Here is a 27,199-nt window from a genome sequence, read left to right as displayed (position 1 = left end):
ACGGAACCTCTGGAACACTGATGCTGCTGTCAAAGAGGAACAAGGTTAAGTACCAGGCAATCACAATACATATTAAGTAAACCAAAGGATCTAAAAGGTCTTACCTATCGGGTGTTAGGAAAACCCAGGAAACCTAGTAGAGGTTCGAGACTCAGATGATGCGCCGGTCCCTGAATAGTAGAACCGTAGGTTAGCGTGGATGTAGGATCAGCCACCTGTAGGAGAGAAGGCGTGACTTGAATTCCCAGAAGGGAAATGGCGTAAGCGTTCAGTGAGGTACCAAGGGATGATCCAAAGACAGGTCAGGATGTAGTCCAAAATCCGGCAACAGCTAAACAGTTCCAAGCAAAGGTACAAAGGGGTATCCGAAGGAGTCCGAGGTAGAGTTCCGTGATCAAAGGGTAACAGTGGAGCAATACGTAACGCCAAACAGAGTCTGAAGACAGCTGAGAAGCAATGAGTGTTCTGTCTCTCAGACCTTTATACTGTGCGTCTCTGGGTCATGTGACGTCTCTGGGTCATGTGACGTCCACCAAGGTCACGTGAGGAACGCCACTCTGGATCACGTGGAGACGTAACACCGCCCCTTCTGCTGTATGCTCTCCAAGGCAATTGCCAATGCAGAAAGGGTTGCAATCGAGCCCGTGCACCATAGCTGGTACGGAGTTTTCGGTCCTTTGGGTTCACCGAATCAGTTGAGCCTCGAACCGTGGAGGGAGATGTTGGGGAAATGTGAGCAGTGTTCTGGTGTGTAGTGGACTGGTGTGTAGTGGACTGGTGTGCAGAGGATCGCCTAACACCATATCAATGAAAGCCATCTCACTGTAGGCCCAAGTCGATGCAGCCATCCCAACGAAAGCCATCTCACCGTAGGCCTAAGTCAATGCACCCATATCAATGAAAGCCATCTCACTGTAGGCCCAAGTCAATGCACCCATATGAATGATAGCCATCTCACTGCAGGCCTAAGCCAATGCAACCATATCAATGAAAGCAATCTCACCACAATCCCAAGTCAATGCACCCATCTCAATGAAAGCCATCTCACTGCCGGCCCAAGTCAATGCACCCATGTGAATAATAGCCATCCCACCGCAGGCCCAAGTCAATGCACCCATATGAATGATAGCCATCTCACTGCAGGCCCAAGTCAATGCACCCATATCAATGAAAGCCATCTCACCACAATACCAAGTTAATGCACCCATATCAATGAAAGCCATCTCACCCCAGGCCCAAATCAACACACCCATATCAATGAAAGCCATCTTACCACAATCCCAAGTCAATGCACCCATATCAATGAAAGCCATCTCACCCTAGCCCCAAGTCAATGCACCTATCTCAATGAAAGCCATTTCACCGCAATCACAAGTCAATGCGCCCATATCAATGAAAGCCATCTCACCCCTGGCCCAAGAAAATGCACCCATATGAATGAAAGCCATCTCACTGCAGGCCCAAGTCAATGCACCCATATCAATGAAAGCCATCTCACCACAATCCCTAGTCAATGCACCCATATGAATGAAAGCCCTCTCACTGCAGGCCCAAGTAGATGTAGCCATCTCAATGAAAGCCATCTCACCCAAGGCCCAAGTCAATGCACCCATCTCAATGAAAGCCTTCTCACCGGAGGCCCAAGTCAACACACCCCCTGAATGAAAGCGATCTCACTACAGGGCCAAGTCAATTCACCCATAAGAATGAAAGCGATCTCACTGCAGGCCCAAGTCGATGAATCCATATCAATGAAAGCCATCTCACCACAATCCCAAGTCAATGCACCCATATCAATGAAAGCCATCTCACCCTAGCCCCAAGTCAATGCACCCATCACAATGAAAGCCATCTCACCGCAGGTCCAAGTCAATGCACCCATCTCAATGAAAGCCATCTCACTGCCGGCCCAAGTCAATGCACCCATATGAATAATAGCCATCCCACCGAAGGCCCAAGTCAATGCACCCATATGAATGATAGCCATCTCACTGCAGGCCCAAGTCAATGCACCCATATCAATGAAAGCCATCTCACCACAATACCAAGTTAATGCACCCATATCAATGAAAGCCATCTCACCCCAGGCTCAAATCAACACACCCATATCAATGAAAGCCATCTAACCACAATCCCAAGTCAATGCACCCATATCAATGAAAGCCATCTCACTGTAGGCCCAAGTCGATGCAGCCATCCCAACGAAAGCCATCTCACCGTAGGCCTAAGTCAATGCACCCATATCAATGAAAGCCATCTCACTGTAGGCCCAAGTCAATGCACCCATATGAATGATAGCCATCTCACTGCAGGCCTAAGCCAATGCAACCATATCAATGAAAGCAATCTCACCACAATCCCAAGTCAATGCACCCATCTCAATGAAAGCCATCTCACTGCCGGCCCAAGTCAATGCACCCATGTGAATAATAACCATCCCACCGCAGGCCCAAGTCAATGCACCCATATGAATGATAGCCATCTCACTGCAGGCCCAAGTCAATGCACCCATATCAATGAAAGCCATCTCACCACAATACCAAGTTAATGCACCCATATCAATGAAAGCCATCTCACCCCAGGCCCAAATCAACACACCCATATCAATGAAAGCCATCTAACCACAATCCCAAGTCAATGCACCCATATCAATGAAAGCCACCTCACCCTAGCCCCAAGTCAATGCACCTATCTCAATGAAAGCCATTTCACCGCAATCACAAGTCAATGCGCCCATATCAATGAAAGCCATCTCACCCCTGGCCCAAGAAAATGCACCCATATGAATGAAAGCCATCTCACTGCAGGCCCAAGTCAATGCACCCATATCAATGAAAGCCATCTCACCACAATCCCTAGTCAATGCACCCATATGAATGAAAGCCCTCTCACTGCAGGCCCAAGTAGATGTAGCCATCTCAATGAAAGCCATCTCACCCAAGGCCCAAGTCAATGCACCCATCTCAATGAAAGCCTTCTCACCGGAGGCCCAAGTCAACGCACCCCCTGAATGAAAGCGATCTCACTACAGGGCCAAGTCAATTCACCCATAAGAATGAAAGCGATCTCACTGCAGGCCCAAGTCGATGAATCCATATCAATGAAAGCCATCTCACCACAATCCCAAGTCAATGCACCCATATCAATGAAAGCCATCTCACCCTAGCCCCAAGTCAATGCACCCATCTCAATGAAAGCCATCTCACCGCAGGTCCAAGTCAATGCACCCATCTCAATGAAAGCCATCTCACTGCCGGCCCAAGTCAATGCACCCATATGAATAATAGCCATCCCACCGCAGGCCCAAGTCAATGCACCCATATGAATGATAGCCATCTCACTGCAGGCCCAAGTCAATGCACCCATATCAATGAAAGCCATCTCACCACAATACCAAGTTAATGCACCCATATCAATGAAAGCCATCTCACCCCAGGCTCAAATCAACACACCCATATCAATGAAAGCCATCTAACCCCACAATCCCAAGTCAATGCACCCATATCAATGAAGGCCATCTCACCCTAGCCCCAAGTCAATGCACCTATCTCAATGAAAGCCATTTCACCGCAATCACAAATCAAAGCGCCCATATCAATGAAAGCCATCTCACCCCTGGCCCAAGAAAATGCACCCATATGAATGAAAGCCATCTTACTGCAGGCCCAAGTCAATGCACCCATATCAATGAAAGCCATCTCACCACAATCCCTAGTCAATGCACCCATATGAATGAAAGCCCTCTCACTGCAGGCCCAAGTCGATGTAGCGATCTCAATGAAAGCCATCTCACCCAAGGCCCAAGTCAATGCACCCATCTCAATGAAAGCCTTCTCACCGGAGGCCCAAGTCAACGCACCCCCTGAATGAAAGCGATCTCACTACAGGCCCAAGTCAATGCACCCATAAGAATGAAAGCGATCTCACTGCAGGCCCAAGTCGATGAATCCATATCAATGAAAGCCATCTCACCACAATCCCAAGTCAATGCACCCATATCAATGAAAGCCATCTCACCCTAGCCCCAAGTCAATGCACCCATCTCAATGAAAGCCATCTCACCGCAGGTCCAAGTCAATGCACCCATATGAATGAAAGCCATCTCACCTCAGGCCCAAGTCGAGCAACCATATCAATGAAAGCCATCTCACCACAATCCCAAGTCAATGCACCCATATCAATGAAAGCCATCTCACTGTAGGCCCAAGTCGATGCAGCCATCCCAACGAAAGCCATCTCACCCTAGGCCTAAGTCAATGCACCCATATCAATGAAAGCCATCTCACTGTAGGCCCAAGTCAATGCACCCATATGAATGATAGCCATCTCACTGCAGGCCTAAGCCAATGCAACCATATCAATGAAAGCAATCTCACCACAATCCCAAGTCAATGCACCCATCTCAATGAAAGCCATCTCACTGCCGGCCCAAGTCAATGCACCCATATGAATAATATCCATCCCACCGCAGGCCCAAGTCAATGCACCCATATGAATGATAGCCATCTCACTGCAGGCCCAAGTCAATGCACCCATATCAATGAAAGCCATCTCACCACAATACCAAGTTAATGCACCCATATCAATGAAAGCCATCTCACCCCAGGCCCAAGTCAACACACCCATATCAATGAAAGCCGTCTAACCACGATCCCAAGTCAATGCACCCATATCAATGAAAGCCATCTCACCCTAGCCCCAAGTCAATGCACCTATCCCAATGAAAGCCATTTCACCGCAATCACAAGTCAATGCGCCCATATCAATGAAAGCCATCTCACCCCTGGCCCAAGAAAATGCACCCATATGAATGAAAGCCATCTCACTGCAGGCCCAAGTCAATGCACCCATATCAATGAAAGCCAAACCCACCACAATCCCTAGTCAATGCACCCATATCAATGAAAGCCATCTCACCCTAGCCCCAAGTCAATGCACCTATGTCAATGAAAGCCATTTCACTGCAATCACAAGTCAATGCACCCATATCAATGAAAGTCATCTCACCCCTGGCCCAAGTCAATGCGCCCATCTCACTGCAGGCCCAAGTCAATGCACCCATATGAATGAAAGCCATCTCACTGCAGGTCCAAGTCGATGCACCCATATCTATGAAAGCCATCTCACCACATTCCCAAGTCAATGCACCCATATCAATGAAGGCCCAAGTCGATGCAGCCATCTCAATGAAAGCCATCTCACCACAAGCCCAAGTCAATGCACCCATTTGAACTATAGCATCTCACCGTAGGCCCAAGTCAATGCACCCATATGAATGATAGCCATCTCAATGCAGGCCCAAGACAATGCACCCATATCAATGAAAGGCATATCACCACAATCCCAAATCAATGCACCCATATGAATGAAAACCATCTCACTGCAGGCCCAAGTCAATGCACCCATATGAATGAAAGCCATCTCAGTGGAGGCCCAAGTCAATGCACCCATATCAATGAAAGCCATCTCACCACAATCCCAAGTCAATGCATCCATATCAATGAAAGCCATCTCACCCTAGCCCCAAGTCAATGCACCCATCTCAATGAAAGCCATCTCACCGCAGGTCCAAATCAATGCACCCATATGAATGAAAGCCATCTTACCTCAGGCCCAAGTCGATGCAGCCATCTCAACGAAAGCCATCTCACTGTAGGCCTAAGTCTATGCACCCATATCAATGAAAGCCATCTCACTGTAGGCCCAAGTCAATGCAACCATATGAATGATAGCCATCTCACTGCAGGCCTAAGCCAATGCACCCATATCAATGAAAGCAATCTCACCACAATCCCAAGTCAATGCACCCATCTCAATGAAAGCCATCTCACTGCCGGCCCAAGTCAATGCACCCATATGAATGATAGCCATCTCACCGCAGGCCGAAGTCAATGCACCCATATGAATGAATGCCATCTCACTGCAGGCCCAAGTCAATGCACCTATATCAATGAAAGCAATCTCACCACAATCCCAAGTCAATGCACCCATATACATTAAATCCATTTCACCCAAGGTCCAAGTCAATGCCAAAAAAAAAATGAACATCTGCAAAATACTCCAATATATCAATGAATGCCATCTCACCACAATCGCAAGTCAATGCACCCATATCAATGAAAGCCATCATACCCCAGGCCCTAGTCAATGCACCCATCTCAATGAAAGCCATCTCACCCCAGGCCTAAGTCAATGCACTCATATCAATGAAATCCATCTCACCACAGGCCCAAGTCAATGCACCCATATGAATGAAAGCCATCTCACCACAATACCAAATCAATGCACCCATATCAATGAAAGCCATCTCACCCTAGGCCCTAGTCAATGCACCCATCTCAATGAAAGCGATCTCACCGCAGGCCCAAGTCGATGAATCCATATCAATAAAAGCCATCTCATCACAATCCCAGGTCAATGCACTCATATCAATAAAAGCCATCTCACCACAATCCCAAGTCAATGCACCCATATGAAAGAAAGCCATCTCACTGCAGGCCCAAGTCGATGTAGTCATCTCAATGAAAGCCATCTCACCCCAGGCCCAAGTCAATGCACCCATCTCAATGAAAGCCTTCTCCCCAGAGGCCCAAGTCAATGCACCCCCTGAATGAAAGCAATCTCACTGCAGGCCCAAGTCAATGCACCCATAAGAATGAAAGCGATCTCACTGCAGGCCCAAGTCGATAAATCCATATCAATAAAAGCCATCTCACCACAATCCCAAGTCAATGCACCCATATCAATGAAAGCCATCTCACTGCAGGCCCAAGTTGATGAAGCCATCTCAATGAAAGCCATCTCACTGCAGGCCCAAGTCAATGCAGCCATATGAATGAAAGCCATCTCACCCAGGCTGAAGTCAACACCCCCATATCAATGAAAGCCATCTCACTGCAGGCCCAGGTCAATGCACCTATATCAATGAAAGCCATCTCACCCTAGGCCCTAGTCAATGCACCCATATCAATAAAAGCCATCTCACCACAATCCCAGGTCAATTCACCCATATCAATAAAAGCCATCTGACCACAATCCCAAGTCAATGCACCCATGCCAATGAAAGCCTTCTCACTGCAGGCCCAAGTCCATGTAGCCATCTGAATGAAAGCCATCTCACCCCAGGCCCAAGTCAATGCACCCATATGAGTGAAAGTCATCTCAACTCAGGGCCAAGTCAATGCACCCATATGAATGAAAGCAATCTCACCCCAGGCCCAAGTCAATGCACCCATAGGAATGAAAGCGATCTCACCCCAGGCCCAAGTCAATGCACCCATATGAATGAAAGCCATCTCACCCCAGGCCCAAGTCAATGCAACCAGATGAATGAAAGCCACCTCACCACATTCCCAAATCAATGCACCCATATCAGTGACAGCCATCTCACCCCAGGCCCTAGTCAATGCACCCATATCAATGACAGCCATCTCACCCCAGGCCCTAGTCAATGCACCCATCTCAATGAAAGCCATCTCACCCCAGGCCTAAGTCGATGCACCCATATCAATGAAAGCCATCTCACCACATGCCCAAGTCAATGCACCCATATGAATGAAAGCCATCTCACTGCAGGTCCAAGTCGATGCACCCATATCTATGAAAGCCATCTCACCACATTCCCAAGTCAATGCACCCATATCAATGAAGGCCCAAGTCGATGCAGCCATCTCAATGAAAGCCATCTCACCACAAGCCCAAGTCAATGCACCCATTTGAACTATAGCATCTCACCGTAGGCCCAAGTCAATGCACCCATATGAATGATAGCCATCTCAATGCAGGCCCAAGACAATGCACCCATATCAATGAAAGGCATATCACCACAATCCCAAATCAATGCACCCATATGAATGAAAACCATCTCACTGCAGGCCCAAGTCAATGCACCCATATGAATGAAAGCCATCTCAGTGGAGGCCCAAGTCAATGCACCCATATCAATGAAAGCCATCTCACCACAATCCCAAGTCAATGCATCCATATCAATGAAAGCCATCTCACCCTAGCCCCAAGTCAATGCACCCATCTCAATGAAAGCCATCTCACCGCAGGTCCAAATCAATGCACCCATATGAATGAAAGCCATCTTACCTCAGGCCCAAGTCGATGCAGCCATCTCAACGAAAGCCATCTCACTGTAGGCCTAAGTCTATGCACCCATATCAATGAAAGCCATCTCACTGTAGGCCCAAGTCAATGCAACCATATGAATGATAGCCATCTCACTGCAGGCCTAAGCCAATGCACCCATATCAATGAAAGCAATCTCACCACAATCCCAAGTCAATGCACCCATCTCAATGAAAGCCATCTCACTGCCGGCCCAAGTCAATGCACCCATATGAATGATAGCCATCTCACCGCAGGCCGAAGTCAATGCACCCATATGAATGAATGCCATCTCACTGCAGGCCCAAGTCAATGCACCTATATCAATGAAAGCAATCTCACCACAATCCCAAGTCAATGCACCCATATACATTAAATCCATTTCACCCAAGGTCCAAGTCAATGCCAAAAAAAAAATGAACATCTGCAAAATACTCCAATATATCAATGAATGCCATCTCACCACAATCGCAAGTCAATGCACCCATATCAATGAAAGCCATCATACCCCAGGCCCTAGTCAATGCACCCATCTCAATGAAAGCCATCTCACCCCAGGCCTAAGTCAATGCACTCATATCAATGAAAGCCATCTCACCACAGGCCCAAGTCAATGCACCCATATGAATGAAAGCCATCTCACCACAATACCAAATCAATGCACCCATATCAATGAAAGCCATCTCACCCTAGGCCCTAGTCAATGCACCCATCTCAATGAAAGCGATCTCACCGCAGGCCCAAGTCGATGAATCCATATCAATAAAAGCCATCTCATCACAATCCCAGGTCAATGCACTCATATCAATAAAAGCCATCTCACCACAATCCCAAGTCAATGCACCCATATGAAAGAAAGCCATCTCACTGCAGGCCCAAGTCGATGTAGTCATCTCAATGAAAGCCATCTCACCCCAGGCCCAAGTCAATGCACCCATCTCAATGAAAGCCTTCTCCCCAGAGGCCCAAGTCAATGCACCCCCTGAATGAAAGCAATCTCACTGCAGGCCCAAGTCAATGCACCCATAAGAATGAAAGCGATCTCACTGCAGGCCCAAGTCGATAAATCCATATCAATAAAAGCCATCTCACCACAATCCCAAGTCAATGCACCCATATCAATGAAAGCCATCTCACTGCAGGCCCAAGTTGATGAAGCCATCTCAATGAAAGCCATCTCACTGCAGGCCCAAGTCAATGCAGCCATATGAATGAAAGCCATCTCACCCAGGCTGAAGTCAACACCCCCATATCAATGAAAGCCATCTCACTGCAGGCCCAGGTCAATGCACCTATATCAATGAAAGCCATCTCACCCTAGGCCCTAGTCAATGCACCCATATCAATAAAAGCCATCTCACCACAATCCCAGGTCAATTCACCCATATCAATAAAAGCCATCTGACCACAATCCCAAGTCAATGCACCCATGCCAATGAAAGCCTTCTCACTGCAGGCCCAAGTCCATGTAGCCATCTGAATGAAAGCCATCTCACCCCAGGCCCAAGTCAATGCACCCATATGAGTGAAAGTCATCTCAACTCAGGGCCAAGTCAATGCACCCATATGAATGAAAGCAATCTCACCCCAGGCCCAAGTCAATGCACCCATAGGAATGAAAGCGATCTCACCCCAGGCCCAAGTCAATGCACCCATATGAATGAAAGCCATCTCACCCCAGGCCCAAGTCAATGCAACCAGATGAATGAAAGCCACCTCACCACATTCCCAAATCAATGCACCCATATCAGTGACAGCCATCTCACCCCAGGCCCTAGTCAATGCACCCATATCAATGACAGCCATCTCACCCCAGGCCCTAGTCAATGCACCCATCTCAATGAAAGCCATCTCACCCCAGGCCTAAGTCGATGCACCCATATCAATGAAAGCCATCTCACCACATGCCCAAGTCAATGCACCCATATGAATGAAAGCCATCTCACCACAATACCAAATCAATGCACCCATATCAATGAAAGCCATCTCACCCTAGGCCCTAGTCAATGCACCCATCTCAATGAAAGCGATCTCACCGCAGGCCCAAGTCGACGAATCCATATCAATAAAAGCCATCTCATCACAATCCCAGGTCAATGCACTCATATCAATAAAAGCCATTTCACCACAATCCCAAGTCAATGCACCCATATGAAAGAAAGCCATCTCACTGCAGGCCCAAGTCGATGTAGCCATCTCAATGAAAGCCATCTCACCCCAGGCCCAAGTCAATGCACCCATCTCAATGAAAGCCTTCTCCCCAGAGGCCCAAGTCAATGCACCCCCTGAATGAAAGCAATCTCACTGCAGGCCCAAGTCAATGCACCCATAAGAATGAAAGCGATCTCACTGCAGGCCCAAGTCGATAAATCCATATCAATAAAAGCCATCTCACCACAATCCCAAGTCAATGCACCCATATCAATGAAAGCCATCTCACTGCAGGCCCAAGTTGATGTAGACATCTCAATGAAAGCCATCTCACTGCAGGCCCAAGTCAATGCAGCCATATGAATGAAAGCCATCTCACCCAGGCCGAAGTCAAGACCCCCATATCAATGAAAGCCATCTCACTGCAGGCCCAGGTCAATGCACCCATATCAATGAAAGCCATCTCACTGCAGGCCCAAGTCAATGCACCCATAGCAATGAAAGCCATCTCACCACAATCCAAAGTCAATGCACCCATATAAAGGAAAGCCATCTCACTGCAGGCCCAGGTCAATGCACCAAAAGAATGAAAGCCATCTCACTGCTGGCCCAAGTCAATGCACCCACATAAATGAAAGCCATCTCACCACAATCCCAAGTCAATGCACCCATATCAATGAAAGCAATCTCACCCTAGCCCCAAGTCAACACCCCCATATCAATGAAAGCCATCTCTCTGCAGGCCCAGGCCAATACACTCATATCAATGAAAGCCATCTCACTGCAGGCCCAAGTCAATGCACCCATAGCAATGAAAGCCATCTCACCACAATCCCAAGTCAATGCACCCATATCAATGAAAGCCATCTGACTCCTGGCCCAAGTCAATTCACCCATCTCACTGCAAGCCCAAATCAATGCACCAATATCAATGAAAGTCATCTCACTGCAGGCCCAAGTCAATGCACCCATATGAATGAAAGCCACCTCACTGAAAGCCCAAGTCAATGCACCCATATCAATGAAAGCCATCTCACCCTAGCCCCAAGTCAATGCACCCATCTCAGCGAAAGCCATCGCACCGTAGGCCCAAGTCAATGCACCCATATGAATGATAGCCATCTCACTGCAGGCCTAAATCAATGCACCCATATCAATGAAAGTAATCTCAATACAATCCCAACTCAAGGCACCCATCTCAATCAAAGCCATCTCACTGCCGACCCAAGTCAATGCACCCATATGAATGGTAGCCATCTCACCGCAGGCCCAAGTCAATGCACCTATATAAATGAAAGCCATCTCACCACAATGCCAAGTCAATGCACCCATTTAAATTAAAGCCATTTCACCCAAGGCCCAAGTCAATGCACCCATATGAATGAAAACCATCTCACTGCAGGCCCACGTCAATACACCCATATCAATGAAAGCCATCTCACCACAATCCCAAGTCAATGCACCCATATCAATGAAAGCCATCTCACCACAGGCCCAAGTCAATTCACCCTTATCAATAAAAGCCATCTCACCACAATCCCAAGTCAATACACCCATATCAATAAAAGCCATCTCACCACAATCCCAAGTCAATGCACCAATATCAATGAAAGTCATCTCACCCCAGGCCCAACTCAATGCACCCATATGAATGAAAGCCATCTCACCACAATCCCAAATCAATGCCCCCATATCATTGAAAGACATCTCACCTTAGGCCCTAGTCAATGCACCCATCTCAATGAAAGCCATCTCACCCTAGGCCCTAGTCAATTCACCCATATCAATAAAAGCCATCTGACCACAATCCCAAGTCAATGCACCCATGTCAATGAAAGCCTTCTCACTGCAGGCCCAAGTCCATGTAGCCATCTGAATGAAAGCCATCTCACCCCAGGCCCAAGTCAATGCACCCATATGAGTGAAAGTCATCTCAACACAGGGCCAAGTCAATGCACCCATACGAATGAAAGCCATCTCACCCCTGGCCCAAGTCAATGCACCCATAGGAATGAAAGCGATCTCACCCCAGGCCCAAGTCAATGCACCCATATGAATGAAAGCCATCTCACCCCAGGCCCAAGTCAATGCACCCAGATGAATGAAAGCCACCTCACCACATTCCCAAATCAATGCACCCATATCAATGACAGCCATCTCACCCCAGGCCCTAGTCAATGCACCCATATCAATGACAGCCATCTCACCCCAGGCCCTAGTCAATGCACCCATCTCAATGAAAGCCATCTCACCCCAGGCCTAAGTCGATGCACCCATATCAATGAAAGCCATCTCACCACAGGCCCAAGTCAATGCACCCATATGAATGAAAGCCATCTCACCACAATCCCAAATCAATGCACCCATTTCAATGAAAGCCATCTCACCCTAGGCCCTAGTCAATGCACCTATCTCAATGAAAGCGATCTCACCGCAGGCCCAAGTCGATGAATCCATATCAATAAAAGCCATCTCATCACAATCCCAGGTCAATGCACTCATATCAATAAAAGCCATCTCACCACAATCCCAAGTCAATGCACCCATATGAAAGAAAGCCATCTCACTGCAGGCCCAAGTCGATGTAGCCATCTCAATGAAAGCCATCTCACCCCAGGCCCAAGTCAATGCACCCATCTCAATGAAAGCCTTCTCCCCAGAGGCCCAAGTCAATGCACCCCCTGAATGAAAGCAATCTCACTGCAGGCCCAAGTCTATGCACCCATAAGAATGAAAGCGATCTCACTGCAGGCCCAAGTCGATAAATCCATATCAATAAAAGCCATCTCACCACAATCCCAAGTCAATGCACCCATATCAATGAAAGCCATCTCACTGCAGGCCCAAGTTGATCTAGCCATCTCAATGAAAGCCATCTCACTGCAGGCCCAAGTCAATGCAGCCATATGAATGAAAGCCATCTCACCCAGGCTGAAGTCAACACCCCCATATGAATGATAGCCATTTCACTGCAGGCCTAAATCAATGCACCCATATCAATCAAAGTAATCTCAATACAATCCCAACTCAAGGCACCCATATCAATGAAAGCCATCTCACCACAATGCCAAGTCAATGCACCCATTTAAATTAAAGCCATTTCACCCAAGGCCCAAGTCAATGCACCCATATGAATGAAAACCATCTCACTGCAGGCCCACGTCAATACACCCATATCAATGAAAGCCATCTCACCACAATCCCAAGTCAATGCACCCATATCAATGAAAGCCATCTCACCACAGGCCCAAGTCAATTCACCCATATCAATAAAAGCCATCTCACCACAATCCCAAGTCAATACACCCATATCAATAAAAGCCATCTCACCACAATCCCAAGTCAATGCACCAATATCAATGAAAGCGATCTCACCCCAGGCCCAAGTCAATGCACCCATATGAATGAAAGCCATCTCACCCCAGGCCCAAGTCAATGCACCCAGATTAATGAAAGCCACCTCACCACATTCCCAAATCAATGCACCCATATCAATGACAGCCATCTCACCCCAGGCCTAAGTCGATGCACCCATATCAATGAAAGCCATCTCACCACAGGCCCAAGTCAATGCACCCATATGAATGAAAGCCATCTCACCACAATCCCAAATCAATGCACCCATATCAATGAAAGCCATCTCACCCTAGGCCCTAGTCAATGCACCCATCTCAATGAAAGCGATCTCACCGCAGGCCCAAGTCGATGAATCCATATCAATAAAAGCCATCTCATCACAATCCCAGGTCAATGCACTCATATCAATAAAAGCCATCTCACCACAATCCCAAGTCAATGCACCCATATGAAAGAAAGCCATCTCACTGCAGGCCCAAGTCGATGTAGCCATCTCAATGAAAGCCATCTCACCCCAGGCCCAAGTCAATGCACTCATCTCAATGAAAGCCTTCTCCCCAGAGGCCCAAGTCAATGCACCCCCTGAATGAAAGCAATCTCACTGCAGGCCCAAGTCTATGCACCCATAAGAATGAAAGCGATCTCACTGCAGGCCCAAGTATATAAATCCATATCAATAAAAGCCATCTCACCACAATCCCAAGTCAATGCACCCATATCAATGAAAGCCATCTCACTGCAGGCCCAAGTTGATGTAGCCATCTCAATGAAAGCCATCTCACTGCAGGCCCAAGTCAATGCAGCCATATGAATGAAAGCCATCTCACCCAGGCTGAAGTCAACACCCCATATCAATGAAAGCCATCTCACTGCAGGCCCAGGTCAATGCACCCATATCAATGAAAGCCATCTCACCCCAGGCCCTAGTCAATGCACCCATATCAATAAAAGCCATCTCACCACAATCCCAGGTCAATTCACCCATATCAATAAAAGCCATCTGACCACAATCCCAAGTCAATGCACCCATGTCAATGAAAGCCTTCTCACTGCAGGCCCAAGTCCATGTAGCCATCTGAATGAAAGCCATCTCACCCCAGGCCCAAGTCAATGCACCCATATGAGTGAAAGTCATCTCAACACAGGGCCAAGTCAATGCACCCATATGAAGGAAAGCCATCTCACCCCAGGCCCAAGTCAATGCACCCATAGGAATGAAAGCGATCTCACCCCAGGCCCAAGTCAATGCACCCATATGAATGAAAGCCATCTCACCCCAGGCCCAAGTCAATGCACCCAGATGAATGAAAGCCACCTCACCACATTCCCAAATCAATGCACCCATATCAATGACAGCCATCTCACCCCAGGCCCTAGTCAATGCACCCATATCAATGACAGCCATCTCACCCCAGGCCCAAGTCAATGCACCCATATGAATGAAAGCCATCTCACCCCAGGCCTAAGTCGATGCACCCATATCAATGAAAGCCATCTCACCACAGGCCCAAGTCAATGCACCCATATGAATGAAAGCCATCTCACCACAATACGAAATCAATGCACCCATATCAATGAAAGCCATCTCACCCTAGGCCCTAGTCAATGCACCCATCTCAATGAAAGCGATCTCACCGCAGGCCCAAGTCGATGAATCCATATCAATAAAATCCATCTCATCACAATCCCAGGTCAATGCACTCATATCAATAAAAGCCATCTCACCACAATCCCAAGTCAATGCACCCATATGAAAGAAAGCCATCTCACTGCAGGCCCAAGTCAATGCACCCATATGAAAGAAAGCCATCTCACTGCAGGACCAAGTCGATGTAGCCATCTCAATGAAAGCCATCTCACCCCAGGCCCAAGTCAATGCACCCATCTCAATGAAAGCCTTCTCCACAGAGGCCCAAGTCAATGCACCCCCTGAATGAAAGCAATCTCACTGCAGGCCCAAGTCAATGCACCCATAAGAATGAAAGCGATCTCACTGCAGGCCCAAGTCGATGAATCCATATCAATGAAAGCCATCTCACCACAATCCCAAGTCAATGCACCCATATCAATGAAAGCCATCTCACCCTAGCCCCAAGTCAATGCACCCATCTCAATGAAAGCCATCTCACCGCAGGTCCAAGTCAATGCACCCATATGAATGAAAGCCATCTCACCTCAGGCCCAAGTCGAGCAACCATATCAATGAAAGCCATCTCACCACAATCCCAAGTCAATGCACCCATATCAATGAAAGCCATCTCACTGTAGGCCCAAGTCGATGCAGCCATCCCAACGAAAGCCATCTCACCCTAGGCCTAAGTCAATGCACCCATATCAATGAAAGCCATCTCACTGTAGGCCCAAGTCAATGCACCCATATGAATGATAGCCATCTCACTGCAGGCCTAAGCCAATGCAACCATATCAATGAAAGCAATCTCACCACAATCCCAAGTCAATGCACCCATCTCAATGAAAGCCATCTCACTGCCGGCCCAAGTCAATGCACCCATATGAATAATATCCATCCCACCGCAGGCCCAAGTCAATGCACCCATATGAATGATAGCCATCTCACTGCAGGCCCAAGTCAATGCACCCATATCAATGAAAGCCATCTCACCACAATACCAAGTTAATGCACCCATATCAATGAAAGCGATCTCACCCCAGGCCCAAGTCAATGCACCCATATGAATGAAAGCCATCTCACCCCAGGCCCAAGTCAATGCACCCAGATGAATGAAAGCCACCTCACCACATTCCCAAATCAATGCACCCATATCAATGACAGCCATCTCACCCCAGGCCCTAGTCAATGCACCCATATCAATGACAGCCATCTCACCCCAGGCCCAAGTCAATGCACCCATATGAATGAAAGCCATCTCACCCCAGGCCTAAGTCGATGCACCCATATCAATGAAAGCCATCTCACCACAGGCCCAAGTCAATGCACCCATATGAATGAAAGCCATCTCACCACAATACGAAATCAATGCACCCATATCAATGAAAGCCATCTCACCCTAGGCCCTAGTCAATGCACCCATCTCAATGAAAGCGATCTCACCGCAGGCCCAAGTCGATGAATCCATATCAATAAAATCCATCTCATCACAATCCCAGGTCAATGCACTCATATCAATAAAAGCCATCTCACCACAATCCCAAGTCAATGCACCCATATGAAAGAAAGCCATCTCACTGCAGGCCCAAGTCAATGCACCCATATGAAAGAAAGCCATCTCACTGCAGGACCAAGTCGATGTAGCCATCTCAATGAAAGCCATCTCACCCCAGGCCCAAGTCAATGCACCCATCTCAATGAAAGCCTTCTCCACAGAGGCCCAAGTCAATGCACCCCCTGAATGAAAGCAATCTCACTGCAGGCCCAAGTCAATGCACCCATAAGAATGAAAGCGATCTCACTGCAGGCCCAAGTCGATAAATCCATATCAATAAAAGCCATCTCACCACAATCCCAAGTCAATGCACCCATATCAATGAAAGCCATCTCACTGCAGGCCCAAGTTGATGTAGCCATCTCAATGAAAGCCATCTCACTGCAGGCCCAAGTCAATGCAGCCATATGAATGAAAGCCATCTCACCCAGGCCGAAGTCAACACCCCCATATCAATGAAAGCCATCTCACTGCAGGACCAGGTCAATGCACCCATATCAATGAAAGCCATCTCACTGCAGGCCCAAGTCAATGCACCCATAGCAATGAAAGCCATCTCACCACAATCCAAAGTCAATGCACCCATATAAAGGAAAGCCATCTCACTGCAGGCCCAGGTCAATGCACCAAAAGAATGAAAGCCATCTCACTGCTGGCCCAAGTCAATGCACCCACATAAATGAAAGCCATCTCACCACAATCCCAAGTCAATGCACCCATATCAATGAAAGCAATCTCACCCTAGCCCCAAGTCAACACCCCCATATCAATGAAAGCCATCTCTCTGCAGGCCCAGGCCAATGCACTCATATCAATGAAAGCCATCTCACTGCAGGCCCAAGTCAATGCACCCATAGCAATGAAAGCCATCTCACCACAATCCCAAGTCAATGCACCCATATAAAGGAAAGCCATCTCACTGCAGGCCCAGGTCAATGCACCAAAAGAATGAAAGCCATCTCACTGCAGGCCCAAGTCAATGCACCCCTAAGAATGAAAGCGATCTCACTGCAGGCCCAAGTCGATAAATTCATATCAATAAAAGCCATCTCACCACAATCCCAAGTCAATGCACCCATATCAATGAAAGCCATCTCACCCTAGCCCCAAGTCAATGCACCCATCTCAATGAAAGCCATCTCACTGCAGGCCCAAGTCAATGCACCTATATCAATGAAAGCCATCTCAGCACAATCCCAAGTCAATGTACCCATATAAATATAAGGCATCTCACCCAAGGCCCAAGTCAATGCACCCATATGAATGAAAGCCATCCCACCACAGGCCCACGTCAATGCACCCATATCAAAGAAAGCCATCTCACCCCAGGCCCAAGTCAAGGCACCCATATGAACGAAAGCCATCTCAGTGCAGGCCCAAGTCAATGCACCCATATGAATGAAAGCCATCTCAGTGCAGGCCCAAGTCAATGCATCAATTTCAATGAAAGCCATCTCACCACAATCACAAGTCAATGCACCCATATCAATGATGGCCATCTCACCCCTGGCCCAAGTCAATGCACCCATATGAATGAAAGCCATCTCAGTGCAGGCCCAAGTCAATGTATCCATTTCAATGAAAGCCATCTCACCACAATCACAAGTCAATGCGCCCATATCAATGAAGGCCATCTCACCCCTGGCCCAAGTCAATGCGCCCATCTTACTGCAGGCCCAAGCCAATGCACCCATATGAATGAAAGCCATCTTACCGCAGGCCCACGTCAATTCACCCATATCAATAAAAGCCATCTCACTCAAGGCCCAAGTCAATGCACCCATATAAATGAAAGCCATCTCACCACAATCCCAAGTCAATGCACCCATATCAATGAAAGCCATCTCACCCTAAGCGCTAGTCGATGCACCCATATCAATAAAAGCGATCTCACCACAATCCCAAGTCAATGCACCCATATCAATGAAAGTCTTCTCACTGCAGGCCCAAGTCGATGCACCCATAGGAATGAAAGCAATCTCACTGCAGGCCCAAGTCAATGTACCCATATGAATGAAAACCATCTCACCCCAGGCCCAAGTCAATACACCCATATGAATGAAAGCCATCTTACCGCAGGCCCAAGTCAATTCACCCATATCAATAAAAGCCATCTCACTCAAGGCCCAAGTCAATGCACCCATATAAATGAAAGCCATCTCACCACAATCCCAAGTCAATGCACCCATATCAATGAAAGCCATCTCACCCTAAGCGCTAGTCGATGCACCCATATCAATAAAAGCGATCTCACCACAATCCCAAGTCAATGCACCCATATCAATGAAAGTCTTCTCACTGCAGGCCCAAGTCGATGCACCCATAGGAATGAAAGCAATCTCACTGCAGGCCCAAGTCAATGCAGCCATATGAGTGAAAGTCATCTCACTGCAAGGCCAAGTCAATGTACCCATATGAATGAAAACCATCTCACCCCAGGCCCAAGTCAATGCACCCATATGAATGAAAGCCATCTCACCCCAGGCCCAAGTCAATGCACCCATAGGAATGAAAGCAATCTCACTGCAGGCCCAAGTCGATGCACCCATCTCAATGAAAGCCATCTCACCACAATCCCAAGTCAATGCACCCATAGCAATGAAAGCCATCTCACCACAATCCAAAGTCAATGCACCCATATAAAGGAAAGCCATCTCACTGCAGGCCCAGGTCAATGCACCAAAAGAATGAAAGCCATCTCACTGCTGGCCCAAGTCAATGCATCCACATAAATGAAAGCCATCTCACCACAATCCCAAGTCAATGCACCCATATCAATGAAAGCAATCTCACCCTAGCCCCAAGTCAACACCCCCATATCAATGAAAGCCATCTCTCTGCAGGCCCAGGCCAATGCACTCATATCAATGAAAGCCATCTCACTGCAGGCCCAAGTCAATGCACCCATAGCAATGAAAGCCATCTCACCACAATCCCAAGTCAATGCACCCATATAAAGGAAAGCCATCTCACTGCAGGCCCAGGTCAATGCACCAAAAGAATGAAAGCCATCTCACTGCAGGCCCAAGTCAATGCACCCATAAGAATGAAAGCGATCTCACTGCAGGCCCAAGTCGATAAATCCATATCAATAAAAGCCATCTCACCACAATCCCAAGTCAATGCACCCATATCAATGAAAGCCATCTCACCCTAGCCCCAAGTCAATGCACCCATCTCAATGAAAGCCATCTCACTGCAAGTCCAAGTCAATAAACCCATATGAATGCAAGCCATCTCACTGCAGGCCCAAGTCAATGCACCTATATCAATGAAAGCCATCTCAGCACAATCCCAAGTCAATGTACCCATATAAATATAAGGCATCTCACCCAAGGCCCAAGTCAATGCACCCATATGAATGAAAGCCATCCCACCGCAGGCCCACGTCAATGCACCCATATCAAAGAAAGCCATCTCACTCCAGGCCCAAGTCAATGCACCCATATGAACGAAAGCCATCTCAGTGCAGGCCCAAGTCAATGCACCCATATGAATGAAAGCCATCTCAGTGCAGGCCCAAGTCAATGCATCAATTTCAATGAAAGCCATCTCACCACAATCACAAGTCAATGCACCCATATCAATGATGGCCATCTCACCCCTGGCCCAAGTCAATGCACCCATATGATTGAAAGCCATCTCAGTGCAGGCCCAAGTCAATGCATCCATTTCAATGAAAGCCATCTCACCACAATCACAAGTCAATGCACCCATATCAATGAAGGCCATCTCACCCCTGGCCCAAGTCAATGCGCCCATCTTACTGCAGGCCCAAGCCAATGCACCCATATGAATGAAAGCCATCTTACCGCAGGCCCAAGTCAATTCACCCATATCAATAAAAGCCATCTCACTCAAGGCCCAAGTCAATGCACCCATATAAATGAAAGCCATCTCACCACAATCCCAAGTCAATGCACCCATATCAATGAAAGCCATCTCACCCTAAGCGCTAGTCGATGCACCCATATCAATAAAAGCGATCTCACCACAATCCCAAGTCAATGCACCCATATCAATGAAAGTCTTCTCACTGCAGGCCCAAATCGATGCACCCATAGGAATGAAAGCAATCTCACTGCAGGCCCAAGTCAATGCAGCCATATGAGTGAAAGTCATCTCACTGCAAGGCCAAGTCAATGTACCCATATGAATGAAAACCATCTCACCCCAGGCCCAAGTCAATGCACCCATATGAATGAAAGCCATCTCACCCCAGGCCCAAGTCAATGCACCCATAGGAATGAAAGCAATCTCACTGCAGGCCCAAGTCGATGCACCCATCTCAATGAAAGCCATCTCACCACAATCCCAAGTCAATGCACCCATATCAATGAAAGCCATCTCACCACAGGCCCAAGTCAATGCACCCATATGAATGAAAGCCATCTCATCCCAATCCCAAGTCAATGCACCCATATCAATGAAAGCCATCCCACCCTAGGCCCTAGTCAATGCACCCATCTCAATGAAAGTGATCTCACTGCAGGCCCAAGTCGATGAACCCATATCAATAAAAGCCATCTCACCACAATCCCAACTCAATGCACCTATAACAATGAAAGCCATCTCACTTCAGGCCTAAGTCAAAGTAGCCATATGAATGAAAGCCATCTCACCGCAATCACAATTCAATGCACCCATATCAATGAAAGCCATCTCACCCTAGGCCCTAGTCAATGCACCCATATCAATGAAAGCCATCTCACCCTAGGCCCTAGTCAATGCACCCATATCAATGAAAGCCATCTCACCGCAGGCCCAAGTCAATGCACCCATATCAATGAAAGCCATCTCACCGCAGGCCCAAGTCAATGCACCCATATCAATGAAAGCCATCTCACTGCAGGCCCAAGTTGATGTAGCCACCTCAATGAAAGCCATCTCGCATCACGCCAGCTAAATGCAGCCATTTCATTAAAATACCCCACTGAATTGTGGGGTTGGTCTTTCTTTTTAGTTTTCGCTATGAGCCAAAACTATTGTATTGATGTACAGCTAGGAGGGAGATGACATGTGAGTAGGAACACATGGCATGTGGCTGATGTGTGGTTATTTATGCACCAATTAACTGCCCATGGCCATTCCCACCCACCGCCTGCTCCACCCTGCCCCAAACACATCCTGCTGGGAACTCTTTAAGTTAATTCTGCCTTTTCTAAGCAGTCTGCAGAGAAGCAATGAAGTATCTACAGCTGTAAATGTGCTACTCGTGTAATACAAATGTCTGAACCTAGTCTGGCAACGGCCTCTTGGGGTATATCTGTTTCTTGCACTGAAGGCCCTTTAAAACTAAGCATTGACAAAGCCAAAAGTTTTGGATATTGTATAGGTATTACATAGGAATTTGCCAGGTGTAAATCTTATGCCCGGGTAAGCACACGATTTTCCAGCTGTTAACATCGTATGTTCAGGTAGTAGCATTATGGCAGTGGCGGGAATATGCATATCCCGATGCCGGTAAAAAAGCCACACAATTGTTGGCTTTGCCAGTGCTTGTTTTAAGAATGCTATTCCCTTGTCTTTATTGCAAAATTATGGGAAACCTCAGTTATTCCCCACTTTTTGCTCCTTCTGTCCTCTTCACCCCAGTACTTAACTGTTCATTATCATTCATCTTTTTTGTATTCCTTAATGCCTCCCTCTCTTTTTATGCTCCTTTGCTCCTATCTGTTAATTACTGAATAATTTACACATTTTAAGATGTGGCCTTTCCAGTTTTTTGTCACACTTCTGTGAGTTTTACCCTTAACACGATGTGTGCATTTTCTGGTGAAACAGCATTGCACTGAAATTGTATTCCCATTAACTGCATGTTATTGCAATGGAGGAGGTGAGGGGGTGAAGAGGGTGGCTGCTATTGTGGACATCTACCTATCTGTATTATGCATGAGCCCCAGGCAAGGAGAGGTGAAGAGGGTGGCTGCAGTTGGGGACACCTACCTATCTGTATTATACATGAGCCCCTGGCAAGGAGAGGTGAAGAGGGTGGCTGCAGTTGGGGACACCTACCTATCTGTATTATACATGAGGCCCTGGCAAGGAGAGGTGAAGAGGGTGGCTGCTGTTGGGTACACCTACCTATCTGTAACATACATGAGCCCCTGGCAAGGAGAGGTGAAGATGGTGGCAGCTGTTGGGGACACCTACTTTTCCAGTTTGTTTGTCACACGTCTGTGAGTATCACCCTTAACACGATGTTTGCATTTTCTGGTGAAACAGCATTGCACTGAAATTGTATTCCCCTTGACTGCCTGTTTTTGCAATGGAGGAGGTGAAGAGGTGAAGAGGGTGGCTGCTGTTGGGGACACCTACCTATCTGTATTATACATGAACCTCTGGCAAGGAGAGGTGAAGAGGGTGGCTGCATTTAGGTACACCTACCTATCTGTATCATACATGAGCCCCTGGCAAGGAGAGGTGAAGAGGGTGGCTGCAGTTGGGGATACCTACCTATCTACATTGTACATGAGCCCCTGGCAAGGAGAGGTGAAGAGGGTGGCTGCATTTGGGTATACCTACCTATCTGTATCGTACATGAGCCTCTGGCAAGGAGAGGTGAAGAGGGTGGCTGCAGTTGGGGGCACCTACCTATCTGTATTATACATGAGCCTCTGGCAAGGAGAGGTGAAGAGGGTGGCTGCAGTTGGGGATACCTACCTATCTGTATTATACATGGGCCTCTGGCAAGGAGAGGTGAAGAGGGTGGCTGCAGTTGGGCATACCTACCTATCTATATTATACACGAGCCCCTGGCAAGGAGAGTTGTGTAGAGGGTGGCTGCAGTTGGGGACACCTACCTATCTGTAATATACATGCGCCCCTGGCAAGGAGAGGTGAAGAGGGTGGCTGCAGTTGGAGGCACCTACCTATCTGTATTATACATGAGCCCCTGGCAAGGAGAGGTGAAGAGGGTGGCTGCATTTGGGTATACCTACCTATCTGTATCGTACATGAGCCTCTGGCAAGGAGAGGTGAAGAGGGTGGCTGCAGTTGGGGACACCTACCTATCTGTATTATACATGAGCCTCTGGCAAGGAGAGGTGAAGAGGATGGCTGCAGTTGGGGATACCTACCTATCTGTATTATACATGAGCCTCTGGCAAGGAGAGGTGAAGAGGGTGGCTGCAGTTGGGCATACCTACCTATCTATATTATACACAAGCCCCTGGCAAGGAGAGTTGTGTAGAGGGTGGCTGCAGTTGGGGACACCTACCTATCTGTATTATACATGAGCCCCTGTCAAGGAGAGGTGAAGAGGGTGGCTGCAGTTGGGGACACCTGCCTATCTGTAAAATACATGCGCCCCTGGCAAGGAGAGGTGAAGAGGGTGGCTGCAGTTGGGGGCACCTACCTATCTGTATTATACATGAGCCCCTGGCAAGGATAGGTGAAGAGGGTGGCTGCAGTTGGGGATACCTACCTATCTGTATCGTACATGAGCCGCTGGCAAGAAGAGTTGTGAAGAGGGTGGCTGCAGTTGGGGACACCTACCTACCTATCGATATTATACATGAGCCCCTGGCAAGGAGAGGTGAAGAGGGTGGCTGTAATTGGGGATATCTACCTATCTGTATTATACACAAGCCCCTGGCAAGGAGAGTTGTGTAGAGGGTGGCTGCAGTTGGGGACACCTACCTATCTGTATTATACATGAGCCCCTGTCAAGGAGAGGTGAAGAGGGTGGCTGCAGTTGGGGACACCTGCCTATCTGTAAAATACATGCGCCCCTGGCAAGGAGAGGTGAAGAGGGTGGCTGCAGTTGGGGGCACCTACCTATCTGTATTATACATGAGCCCCTGGCAAGGATAGGTGAAGAGGGTGGCTGCAGTTGGGGATACCTACCTATCTGTATCGTACATGAGCCCCTGGCAAGAAGAGTTGTGAAGAGGGTGGCTGCAGTTGGGGACACCTACCTACCCATCGATATTATACATGAGCCCCTGGCAAAGAGAGGTGAAGAGGGTGGCTGTAATTGGGGATATCTACCTATCTGTATTATACATGAGCCCCTGGCAAGGAGAGGTGAAGAGGGTGGCTGCAGCTGCGGACGCCTACCTATCTGTATTATACATGAGCCCCTGGCAAGGAGAGGTGAAGAGGGTGGCTGCAGTTGGGGACGCCTACCTATCTGTATTATACATGAGCCCCTGGCAAGGAGAGGTGAAGAGGGTGGCTGCAGTTGGGGACGCCTGCCTATCTGTATTATACATGAGCCCCTGGCAAGGAGAGGCGAAGAGGGTGGCTGGAGTTAGGGACGCCTGCCTATCTGTATTATACATGAGCCCCAGGCAAGGAGAGGCGAAGAGGGTGGCTGCAGTTGTGGACGCCTGCCTATCTGTATTATACATGAGCCCCTGGCAAGGAGAGGCGAAGAGGGTGGCTGCAGTTGTGGACGCCTGCCTATCTGTATTATACATGAGCCCCTGGCAAGGAGAGGCGAAGAGGGTGGCTGCAGTTGGGGACGCCTGCCTATCTGTATTATACATGAGCCCCTGGCAAGGAGAGGCGAAGAGGGTGGCTGCAGTTGGGGACGCCTGCCTATCTGTATTATACATGGGCCCCTGGCAAGGAGAGGCGAAGAGGGTGGCTGCAGTTGGGGACGCCTGCCTTTCTGTAATATACATGGGCCCCTGGCAAGGAGAGGCGAAGAGGGTGGCTGCAGTTGGGGACGCCTGCCTATCTGTATTATACACGAGCCCCTGGCAAGGAGAGGCGAAGAGGGTGGCTGCAGTTGGGGACACCTACCTATCTGTATTATACACGAGCCCCTGGCAAGGAGAGGCGAAGAGGGTGGCTGCTGTTGGGGACGCCTACCTATCTGTATTATACACGAGCCCCTGGCAAGGAGAGGCGAAGAGGGTGGCTGCTGTTGGGGACACCTACCTATCTGTATTATACACGAGTCCCTACCAAGGAGAGGTGAAGAGGGTGGCTGCTGTTGGGGACGCCTGCCTATCTGGAATATACATGCGCGCCTTGCAAGGCGGGGTGAAGAGGGTGGCTGCTGTTGGGGACACCTACCTACCTGTATTATACATTAGCCCCTAGCAAGGAGAGGTGAAGAGTGTGGCTGCATTTCGGGACATATGAGCCTCTGGCAATGTCTTCAACAGCCCACTCGCCTCCCATGCTGCAATTGTTTTCCAGCGAGACCTTGTTGTATGTCCCTTGAGTTCTTGTGACTGATATAATTTCTGTGAATTTTAATTTTTAGGAAGGTGTCAACTCAGAGAACGACCAACCTGAATACTATATCTAAGAGCGATGCGGCCGAAGCTAACCTTGGGTACAACTTCGAAGAACCTAACAATAGAAGACCTTTGCCAGGTGAGCACGATCTGGCACTTCCATCACATCAATGAAGGAGTTTTCCATTTCAAAGAGCAGGAAAATACCTTGCCTGGCATTAGGGATCCCAAGTCACCCTAAAAGAGAACATTTGTTCTCCTTTCTACAGATTATGGGGTCATTTTACAAAAAGTTCACATTGCGTGAACGGGGTTGCCGACATTGGCACTAACGTGTGGTTGGGTCCCTGCATGCAATTTTCAACTTTTACAAAACAAGAGTTTCAAGGGATGGATAAAAACCAGGCAAAATCACATTTACTCTGGTTTCACTCTTGGTTTGGTAAAAACAGAAATGGCGCCTGCAAATGACGCTTTCAGTTGTCATGTTCTATAGATTCTTTTTTATGGAATCCGAATGCTTTAAGTGGGTGGTAAATGTCGGGGATTCCACAGGATTCCATTCTTTTTGTGTCGCCATCAAAATCTCAGGCCGGCGTAAAGCGCAGTGCACTTTAGTGTCGAAGGTGGAAAGCATGGCGGAAACGCTAATTTCGCTTTGTGACTGTACACCGCCACCCAAGTAAATGAAAAGGCCTCTCAGCTGTAAATGAAGACATAGGCCTGATCACGAGTTAGCGCCCACCCCGTCCGGCGGTGTTACCGCTGATCACGGGTTGGACGTTAACTGTTAGTCCCGATTCTGTTGGGGAATTTTCGGCACAGTTACCGTGCAGTAATACCGTCGGCAGTAATTGCGCCGGAAAATGGGAATTTTTTCGGCGTGATTAACTGAGCTGGGGGTAACCATGTCAGACTCGAGATTGGGTGGAACCTTGAAAGCAGCGGTAACACTGTTACTGCCGCATTTAAGGGCTACCGCCAAACTCGTGATCAGGCCCATAAACTCACTATACCTTTGCTTTTATTCCTTGGTTTACCACTCCTGTATGTTTTGCACAGTTGTGAAATAATCTTTTTAAACTGAAAAAGCTCTCATGACCTTGTGATGCCTGTTACGGTTATAGAAGTTAATGAACCAAAGCAAAGAGTGAGAGTGTTCCTGCTATTGGCGGCTTGTATTGTTTAGACATATTGGGT

At 48.0% G+C, this 27,199-nt stretch overlaps 1 protein-coding gene across 2 annotated transcripts in view; it reads left to right on the top strand.

Moving 5' to 3' along the window:
- Positions 1-27,199, top strand: part of IGSF5 (immunoglobulin superfamily member 5) — a 544,054-nt gene that overhangs the window by 426,015 nt on the left and 90,840 nt on the right. For both annotated transcript variants that reach the window (XM_069636052.1, XM_069636051.1), the window contains one exon: positions 26,026-26,138. In XM_069636052.1, coding sequence (XP_069492153.1) covers positions 26,026-26,138 — 113 coding nt within the window. The remainder of the gene's footprint in view (positions 1-26,025; positions 26,139-27,199) is intronic.

Source organism: Ambystoma mexicanum, chromosome 7p (genome assembly GCF_040938575.1).
Source record: "Ambystoma mexicanum isolate Mex_15411 chromosome 7p, UKY_AmexF1_1, whole genome shotgun sequence".
Taxonomy (NCBI): Eukaryota; Metazoa; Chordata; class Amphibia; order Caudata; family Ambystomatidae; genus Ambystoma; species Ambystoma mexicanum.
Note: the sequence above shows the minus strand (reverse complement) of the source record. Positions and strands in the feature narration are given on the sequence as shown.